The sequence below is a fragment of the Bombina bombina genome, chromosome 8 (genome assembly GCF_027579735.1).
Source record: "Bombina bombina isolate aBomBom1 chromosome 8, aBomBom1.pri, whole genome shotgun sequence".
In the NCBI taxonomy this organism is placed as follows: domain Eukaryota; kingdom Metazoa; phylum Chordata; class Amphibia; order Anura; family Bombinatoridae; genus Bombina; species Bombina bombina.
The window spans coordinates 244706881-244717891 of NC_069506.1; the positions used below are offsets into that span (position 1 = coordinate 244706881).

At 35.9% G+C, this 11011-nt stretch overlaps 1 protein-coding gene across 1 annotated transcript in view; it reads right to left on the bottom strand.

Annotated features, from left to right (window-relative positions):
- The window catches only part of LOC128639082 (hepatocyte cell adhesion molecule), a 65416-nt gene extending 54882 nt beyond the window's left edge, over positions 1-10534 (bottom strand). Inside the window, exons 1-2 of the mRNA XM_053691232.1 lie at positions 10415-10534; positions 9037-9348 (exon numbers count right to left, since the gene is read on the bottom strand). Coding sequence (XP_053547207.1) covers positions 9037-9348; positions 10415-10463 — 361 coding nt within the window. The 5' untranslated portion in view covers positions 10464-10534. The remainder of the gene's footprint in view (positions 1-9036; positions 9349-10414) is intronic.
- Positions 10535-11011: the final 477 nt, after the last annotated feature.

Below are 11011 nucleotides of genomic sequence, written 5' to 3' on the forward strand. Positions count from 1 at the left end.
TGATAGTTATGTTTCCCTCTCTCTTTCAGGGGCCGGTGTATATCACTCTGTTTCTGCACAGCAAGAAGTTTGGCGGCACATTTAAATAAACATATTCATCTAATATTAAAGGGACACTGTAGTCAGAAATATAATCGTTATATCACACGAGTATACATGTAAATAAAGCATTTTATAATGTTGATCATGTATTAAATGTGTACCGGTTTCACAATATATACTGTATCTTGTAAATATTAAATTTTTCCAAACCCACTGAGTTGTCATGGATTTCCAATCCGGGCTGACAACTGCAGTTGGAAGATGGCGAATCCTAGACGCAATGCGCATGCGCGAGTTAGCACAACGTCATTGGATACGTCACCATCCATTTTTTTTATTCTGTTAGCTCTTATGTCGGCTTCAGTGGAGCAATATGCACATGGGAGAGGAAGCAAATCGTATTGCGCATGCGTTGAATGAGGCTAATGTATTTTAATTAGATGTAAGTACTCGCCATCCGATTGGAGAGTTTGTTAGCCCTTAGACGGCCCACATTTGAGGGCTGGATGACGTGATGTCATGGGGATAAAAGAAAAAATACTTTTACTGCTAAAGGAGCTTCGTTTGAGAAAATAAAAAAGGTACATTATATTGGTATGATATTTGAAAAGATAAATGTTTGTTCTGTTTTGGACAGCAAAAAAAAAAAAAGTTAGTAATCCTTTAATACAGACCAAGTATCCGGGCTGGCAGTAGTGCTGGATGCCCAACATTTATTTCAAACAAACAGTTATAGGTTGTGTGCGGGTTTTAAAAATAATGTTAGACATCTAGTGCTACCGCTGCCGTCCTAAAGTTGATTTTGCTGTGCTCTGTCTCCGACTGCGCTAATGTTATGCAATATTCAAGCAAGTAAAAGTAAAAACATTAAAAATACTGATGTGCACACTTTTAAATGACCTGTGCGCTAGCTTGAGAAAAGGTGTGCATGCACATATCTTAAAGGGCACAGTGCTTGTGATTAACTCCTCACTGGGAGTAATTATGTCACTGCCCAATAGTCCAATCTCCCCTCTCTCATTAGCAGCTCTCCGAGGGGAAAATTAGGCCTCAAATCGGTCTGAGGACCCCTCTCAAGGAAGAATCTGGAGCACCTCAAATCTTAACATTCCTCCTGTAGAGGCAAAGATAAGACTGGCATACCAGAGAGATGGAAGGGATTAAAGGGGCATAAAACCCAAAATTTGTCCTTCATGATTCAGATAGAAAATGCAATTTTCAACATTTATCCAATTCACAGCTATTATCAAATTGTCTTCATTTCCTGTTATCCTTTGTTGAAAAGCAGGAAGGTAAATTCAGGAGTGTGCACGTGTCTGCGGCAACAATGTTATACATTAGCAAGAGCACTAGATGGCAGCACTATTTCCTGTCATGTAGTGCTCTAGAAATGTGCACACTACCTATCTAGATATCTCTTCAACAAAGAATAACAAAATAATGAAGCAAATTTGATAATAGAAGTAAAATGGAATTTTTATTTTTAAATTGTATTCTCTATCTGAATCGTGAAAGATTCATTTTGGGTTTCATGTCCCTTTAAATACTCTTGGAGTTTTGTGAACTTTTGTCTCGTAGTGGTCAGGAGTTTCTAGAAGTAATGCCTTGAGGACTCTCACCATCTTTATGAAAGAAATAGTGATGTTACATTTCATTGACTTCAAGTAAGGTACATATGGTAATGATTTAGACCAATACATCAGAACATATGTTATTGGAACAGGTTTTTCCCCAGGATCAGGACAATCAAGGAGGGGGAGGGACAAGTGGGACACACAAAAATCCCGCTACACAACAGAGTCAGGAGAGATATCAACTAAGGGGGACAAACCCCAAGCCAAGTACAAATAAATGCATATAAGAATGTAAATAATTACAAATGTACCACAGAATGTACATAATAATGTAATTAATATCTCGTCTTTTCCACTGACAGTAGATCAAATTAAAGTTCTTAGTCTTGGTCTTAGCTTCTACTCCTCTAACGATTTTAATGTTTTTCAAACCATGATTGATCTAAATAAATTGATTAGAAACATTACACTAAGGAAGTTCTTCTCTGAGAATATCTCATCCACTCCAGCAGAAACTGACTATAGACAGGGAACTGACTCTAGAACATTTAATGAGACATGTGATATTATCACATTACAACAACTACAGATGGAAGGAATTAGAGAAACAGGAGAGACTAATAGAGGTCCCATTTTTTTAAAAAAAGTACACCTTTTATCCTATCCAAAACAGAGGCAACATAATAGAAACCTTTTATAATAGAGTAGAGAAAGATCTAGTGTCCCTTAAAGAGAGCACTAAACATCAAAACCATAATATAAGCTTTAAAGAGAGGATAGCACTTAAGGAACTGAAAGACAATATTGATATTACCATACGCAGAGTCGATAAAGGAGGGATGGTGGTGGTCATGGACCGTACACAATATGTGTCAGAGGGAATTCGTCAGCTCACTAACCCCCATGAATATTCTATTTTAAGGGCAGACCCCACCGCAATTTTCCAACAGGAATTGAATGACATTGTGGATGAGGGAGTAGAACAAGGTTTCCTAGATAAAGCTACTGCAGAATATCTATCGCCAGATCATCCAAAATTTCCCCTCTTTCACCATTTCCCCAAAGTCCACAAGTCCCTTGAAAATGTGAAAGGGTGCCCCATTGTAAGCGGCATAGATTCTCTTTTAGGGAATCTGTCAGAATGGGTTAATGCCATTTTCCAGCCCTTGGTCATCACCCTCCCCTCATATCTTAGGGACACGAAACATGTGCTTCAATTGATGAAGGACGTGAGTTGGTCTAAGGAATCAAAATGGCCTACAGTGGACGCGGTGTCCCTATATTCCAGTATACCCCACAACAGAGTTCTGGAGGCCATTTGCTTCTATCTGGAAAACTTTACAGATTTCACCAATGAATTTAATATTTTCATCATCAAGGTAGTAGGTTTTCTACTTACTCACAATTTCTTTCTATTTGAGGGAGTTTACTATATCCAAAGATGTGGAACAGCCATGGGAGCTAAATTTGCTCCTTCGTATGCAAATCTTTTCCTAGGCTGTTGGGAGTTCTTCCACATCTTTGGAGATAGTAACCCCTATAAACATTGTGTATCACTGTACAAACGATACATAGATGATCTGTTGTTCATCTGGACTGGGTCTGAGGAAGAGATTGTTGAGTTTATGGACTACCTAAATCAAAATGGCCTACAGTGGACGCGGTGTCCCTATATTCCAGTATACCCCACAACAGAGTTCTGGAGGCCATTTGCTTCTATCTGGAAAACTTTACAGATTTCACCAATGAATTTAATATTTTCATCATCAAGGTAGTAGGTTTTCTACTTACTCACAATTTCTTTCTATTTGAGGGAGTTTACTATATCCAAAGATGTGGAACAGCCATGGGAGCTAAATTTGCTCCTTCGTATGCAAATCTTTTCCTAGGCTGTTGGGAGTTCTTCCACATCTTTGGAGATAGTAACCCCTATAAACATTGTGTATCACTGTACAAACGATACATAGATGATCTGTTGTTCATCTGGACTGGGTCTGAGGAAGAGATTGTTGAGTTTATGGACTACCTAAATAAGAATGAAATAGGTCTGAGTTTCACTCATGAGCAGAATGCAGCCCAAATTAACTATTTGGATCTTACTCTCATAGGACAGCCTAATGGGGGTGTAAAATCTATTGTCTACCAAAAGCCTATCTCAGGCAATACTGTTTTGCATGGCAAGAGTTGCCATCCAAAACATGTCCCCCTAGCAATTGCTAAAGGTGAATATACAAGACTCAAAAGAAACTGTTCTGACCCAGAAGACTTCAGAACACTATCTAAAGATCGTGAACAGAGAATCTATGAGAGAAAATATCCAGATAAAGATATACAGAAATCTAAATCATCGCTATCAAACAAATCTAGAGATTCCCTACTAGAACAGACACACCACAATAAAGACAGGTTTGATGGGGTTATATTTGTCACAGGCCATAGTACCCAGTATCCATACATTTGCAACATTATACGGAAACATTTTCCTGTTTTGAGCGCAGATGACATGCTCATTGATACAGTGAAAAAAGGTCCTAGGTGTACATATAGAGGGATTCCCACTTTGGGGTCGATGTTATCCCCTACTCTTCTCCCCAGAAAAAAGAATGTAAACAGTTCATGGCTCAGACACTTGGGGATGTTCAAATGCGGACACCAAAGATGTAAGCCTTGTGATTATGTTAAAATCACTAGACCTTTAAGAGTAATGTCACTAATAAGACTTACGACATTGGTGCCTGCATGAACTGCACATCCAGATATGTAGTATACCTAATTGAATGTACCCAATGCTGTCTACAGTACGTAGGACTCACCTCCCGTGATGTAAACACTAGGATTAGGGAACATTTTTCATCATTTAAAACCACACGGTCATCCACACAATACAACAATCTGAAAGGACAATAGTTCAACATTTTGGCATCCATCATAATGGTAGCTTAAATACCTTTGCCTGGTGTGCTATTGAAAAAATCCAGAGACCAAAAAGAGAAGGGGACATTGACCGCCTATTAGCAAAGAGGGAGGCATACTGTATTTTCACCTTGGATACCAGAATACCCAAGGGTCTTAACTCTAGATATGATATCATGAATCATTGGGAGTAACTACTAGCACACAAACCACCAAAAACAATCAGCGCAACAGTCACTCAGCAAATATATGAATATGTGTATGGGAGATATTAACTAAAGATATATATAGCAATAGAATGGACACAGCACTAAAATAGCACAAAAAATGGCAATAAATATGGATCTAAATATTACTTAATAAAGGTGTTATATCGGTAGCGAATAGTCCAAAATAATAAAAGTCCAAAACAGGTTATAAACTCAAATTGAGAACAGTCTTACTAATACTGAAAGATGGTGTCTGGAGAATTCTTTTTGAAAACGCAGTTGCAGCTGCTTGAAAAACACTGCTTGTCCTGCAGCTGATACACAGTAACTCCAATCCCACAAAAGACAGCGCAATCTGTGAAGGCAAACAGATAGACTCCAATAGTGCAATATTGTATGTAAAAAAACAGCACTTTATTGACAAACACTTTAGCCAGAATACTCACAATATGCGAGATAAAAACATGCACAAAAAGGTATCTTTGTGTAGCGATATAGCCCGGTGATTGTGTGGTCAAAGGAAGCTTGGGAGAAAAGCAGCAGATTTTCCGGTCGGCGTGTGACGTCAACACCCGACAAACAGCTGATCGATGTTTTCCCTTAGTCCCAATACACACAGGCTTGCCGAGCTTGCAGAGCTTGTTGCCTCAACGCGTTTCTCGCCCCCTACTGGGCGCTTTCTCAAGAGGAATAGTGATCTACCGGACTGTCTCTTCCTTGTTAATTTATATCCAGTGCAACAGCACCATCTATCTAAAGAATCAATTATTGCACTTAATATTGGAATAATATTAGATGAAGATTTGTAACCACTCAATATATTATCCTATTCTAATATCCAAAACAGTTAGTAGTCTAAATTTTTTTAAAAGTAATAATTTAACATGAGTAGACATATATTCTTATATACACAAGATTAATAAATACATGATTAGTTGGGTCCTAAAAACAGTATATTATACTTATTACTAACTTAATTAAAAAAAAAAATTTTTTAAAAATACATTTTTTTAAAAATAAATACATAATACATTAATATAAAAAATTATTCTTTTATATCCATTTTCAATTCTAAAAATTAAATTAAATTGATTGAAAACCTTTATTATTATTAATAATATTATTAATTGTTCACTAATGTTACAATTTATGTTATGTATGCTGCCACATCTTAAATGTCGACTTAGATGTGGCAGCATACATAACTTAAATTGTAACATTAGTGAACAATTAATAATATTATTAATAATAATAAAGGTTTTCAAGCAATTTAATTTAATTTTTAGAATTGAAAATGGATATAAAAGAATAATTTTTTATATTAATGTATTATGTATTTATTTTTAAAAAAATGTATTTTTAAAAAATTTTTTTTTAATTAAGTTAGTAATAAGTATAATATACTGTTTTTAGGACCCAACTAATCATGTATTTATTAATCTTGTGTATATAAGAATATATGTCTACTCATGTTAAATTATTACTTTTAAAAAAATTTAGACTACTAACTGTTTTGGATATTAGAATAGGATAATATATTGAGTGGTTACAAATCTTCATCTAATATTATTCCAATATTAAGTGCAATAATTGATTCTTTAGATAGATGGTGCTGTTGCACTGGATATAAATTAACAAGGAAGAGACAGTCCGGTAGATCACTATTCCTCTTGAGAAAGCGCCCAGTAGGGGGCGAGAAACGCGTTGAGGCAACAAGCTCTGCAAGCTCGGCAAGCCTGTGTGTATTGGGACTAAGGGAAAACATCGATCAGCTGTTTGTCGGGTGTTGACGTCACACGCCGACCGGAAAATCTGCTGCTTTTCTCCCAAGCTTCCTTTGACCACACAATCACCGGGCTATATCGCTACACAAAGATACCTTTTTGTGCATGTTTTTATCTCGCATATTGTGAGTATTCTGGCTAAAGTGTTTGTCAATAAAGTGCTGTTTTTTTACATACAATATTGCACTATTGGAGTCTATCTGTTTGCCTTCACAGATTGTGCTGTCTTTTGTGGGATTGGAGTTATTGGGAGTAACTAGTTTGGATACAAGTATATAGCCAGTAAAATATAATATATCCTCTCCATTTCCCCTCTCCTATTAGTATATAGGTTGTGTTTGCCCGAGACATAGGAGTCAGTATACATCTTACAATTATTTGCTCACTAGGTTTCTGTAGAGGTTACCTTCAATAATATATTTTCTATGTGTATCCATTACACTTATTATTGTCATCAATTATTGTCATTGTATATTAATACGATACACTTATATATTATTTATCTTGAGTTTCATCAATTTTCTAAACAGGTACATTGAAAATTCATATTTGAGCATCATTATATGTCCAATATATTTTGTATTTGCAGTTGCATCGTGTTATAACTAGATGAGGCTATTAGTGACTTGTACAGTTCACAGTTATACTATGATGAATGCTCTCTATGTTATTCCTGTATGTTATTCCAATATGCAAATGCAGACTGTTTTTTAAGCTGTCATGGGTGTCAGTGAATATTGTAATTAGAATTTAGACTTGACTGATCATTGGACATCACACAATAATGGGCGTTATATTTTTTAACCAATCACCAACCTTACAGGTCGTTTTATACCCACTTGTATGTTAGCACATTAGGCTATGACTACAGCTGTGTAAGCCGAAACGCGTAGGCCATCCAGTGCTACGCCAGTGAGTTTGTGTGTATGCCCAGTCTGTTGTTGCAGTACTCCATTGGACTGTTTTATTTGCATTTCAATAAAGAGACTTTACTTTTATTCAGTTTGGCAAACATTTTGTTGAATGATTTAGACCTTTCATGGATGCCAGTAACACAAACAAAACTGTGATTTAATTTCCTTGATGGTTTGTAACAAATACAAATGTCCCTGCAGCTGCCAGTAACAACTACAGTGATGTTACCCCTTTGGCTTCTAACACATAAGGGGAAATATTTTTTAGGTCACTTATCTGCCCGTAAATGCAACCCCAGATGAAACTAAGTTTTTTTTCCATCCCATATACGGAATACAGTGGGGTTAAATTGAGGTCAGCAGTAGGAATAGGATGGAAATTAGAGGTAAAGGTCACAGAAGCTAACATAATTTATTTAGCAACTGCTAAGAGATAATCCCTCTCTCCCCCTATGTTTCATTGTCGTGGCCAAATGAGTGCTTGTCTTATGTGAAGTTTAAACTATTTCTTGAAGTGGTACCTCCCTAAGGGACTGGAGTGATATTGGTGGGGAAATGTGCCTGGTATTCATGCTGGTGCAAGGAACATTTTTCGGGGGACAAGCACCTCTAGGTTAATATTATTTTGTCCATGGCCTTTGCACCCCAATTTTTTGTTTGTGTATTATTTGAACAAAATTAATAGCTAGTGTAGGGGGTCACATAAAAACTATTATTTAAGCATTTGATACACATTAGTAGTCTAACCCGCAGTGTTACACATTTCTGGAGCTATATATGCATGTGAGGTAAGTATAGAGATATAGGTGACATTTACAAATATAGTTGCCATTCAGAAGAGTAAAAAAAATGAAAATGTAAGGCTCTAGTTTTTTTGTATAGATTTTACTGGACAGCTGCTTGAAATACCTGATGGTCCAATTCAATATTGGACACCCTATTTAAAATGTTTTTTTTAAAGGGCCATTATAGTTAAAAAAAATGACGCTTTAATTCTGCATGTCATTTTAAAACTAGCAACCAATTAATGCTACATGTTTAACCCCTGCAAAGAGGTTAAGCACATAGTGGAAGTACCACTTGGGACCCACAGAGCACTGCTGTTTCCAAGCAGAAAATAGATAGATAGATAGATAGATAGATAGATAGATAGATGTGTGAGACAGGAATACTTTATATATATATATATATATATATATATATATAAAACAAATAGAGAGAGAAAAAAAACGAAAGAACGAACACAAGACAGAAAAAGGAAGCTAGAGATCCACAGTCCATAGACTTGCTCAATAAATAGTTCATTTATTAAAGCATTTTAGAGGGAAATCTTTGCCTTCATCTGAAATGTTATTATAAATTAGGGGTAAATTAGGTGTTAAACGAGATGGTTTAACATTTACTGGGTGGCATATTACTGCTTTTTGAACTCTAATTATAAATGTATGAAGTTTGTTTTAACTGACCCAACAACCACCTTGTTAAAATAAAAATAAAGTGTGGGCAACACAGGTTTTATTAGGTCATATATATGTAGCACAGAGCCCATACAGTATGATATAAATATATATACACACACTTTCTTTTTATGTATACTCACCAAATATGTTGACCTGAAGGGAGACAGTCTCTTCTTCCTCCCCTAGTGCTGATAGACTGACTTTGTACAAAGCAGAGTAATCGACAGTAGCATTGCTAATACGTAGTGAGCCATTCCCAAAGATAGAGAGATATTTATACTCCGTAGCAACAGCACCTGCACCACTAGCACCGGGCCATTGGGCTACCACAACATTATTTTTTAGCCACTTGATACCTCCGGTACTATTGTATGATATTGTTAGGTTAATGTCTGATCCCACCAGGTAGTTACTTTCATTATTCAGCAATTCCAGAACTGCTTCTGCTGTACCTGTATTGAAATAAAATATAAGACAGTAACACAGGACTAACAAACCATATCTATAACTTAAACATATGTTCTTGTTCCTAATCCTCCTTACAGTATTTGCTACTGAGAACATAATTGTATAAATCCACCTCAGCGTTCACATAGATTGTTCTGTGATGGCGGTGTAGAATATTTACTAAATATATTAGATGTATGGGAAATGGACTGTAAAGAGAAATAAAACAGATATCTTAATGTACATAGCTAGATAGACAAATATTCAAAATAAATGGATTTGTCAGGAAAATGTACACAGTATTGCAATCAAGGGACACACTCCTTGAAAATGTTATTGTTTATCTTTCCCCCTATACAATGGCCAAATAGGGGCAGATACAGAGCTAATTTACAAGAAAAGTGGTCAAAATAAATGATGAAAGTGCACTGCAATGAGGCAAAGGAATTATAACTATTTGAAAGCTTACAACTTTTGTTTTACTATACTTTATTAACATTTACATTTATTAGACACAGCATCTGCTGAGTTAATGTTACAGAACAGGTATCAGGGTGGATATAGTGAAATATTATAAAAATGTACTAGATCCAGTAATCAAGAAATACATAACACAGGTGTTTGTTTTTAGAAACAGGATCATTTTAGTGCTAGAGAAAGCAGAACAAACATTAAAAACTGCTTCAGTCAATCACCAAGATAGTATATCAAAGCTGGGACATACATGACTAAGCATGAGAAAAGAAAACCTTTCATGACAGGGTTAAAAATGAGATAGCTTCTGTAGCCTGAAACCAATTGGATACAAACAGAAGGCTCTTATATACTTTAAGTGTATCCCCCCCCCCCCATTAATATGTATAATGTATGTGCTTGCAAGCTGAATCACAAAAAAATAATATAATTTTTGTAAATCAGTATATTTTCTGAATTAATTCCTGATACTGCCTGAGTACTTCACAAATGTACATTACACAAAGATACATTACAGTCTCATCTGAAACAGTTTAATAACCTAGGGAATTTCCAACGATATAAAAACAAATAATACTTGGCAAATGGCAAACTTACCACAATGAAACAGCAGAATTGGCCAGAGGCACCTCACATAGTGCCACATTGTCTCAGAAAGACAGCAGCCGGTGTACAATCATGCACAGCTATTAGAAAAAAAAACAACTTAAACTAGCAAGTGTATTTCCTGTACACACCTGGAAGAGGTAACGGAGACAAGAGGGGGGAGGGGGTTAGGGGTGGAGAATGAAAAGGCTACTGTATTGGATACAAGAGGGTAGTGACAGGTGAAAACAAACTGGCCTCCTTACAGAGGAACTCAGCACTCCAGCACTCAGCATGACTGTCCCTTATCTGAAAGGACAGTTTCTGTGTAAAGGAATAGTCTAAAGAATAATTTATGTACTCTAACTGAATCATTACAGAATACAATGTTGCATTGCTGACCAAGCTTCTTATGTTGGACAATTTTGGGGTCATTTAGAAAAGTTTATCTAATTATTTTTCTACAAAATTCACCACTAAAGACTATGGAAGTTTCTATAGATAAATCATTTGATAAGCTTTTCTAAAAAAAATGTGATCAATCCCATTGTCAAGTGTTTTTCCAGTGATCACAATCATAAAATGCTTCTGTCACTAAAAAACATTTTT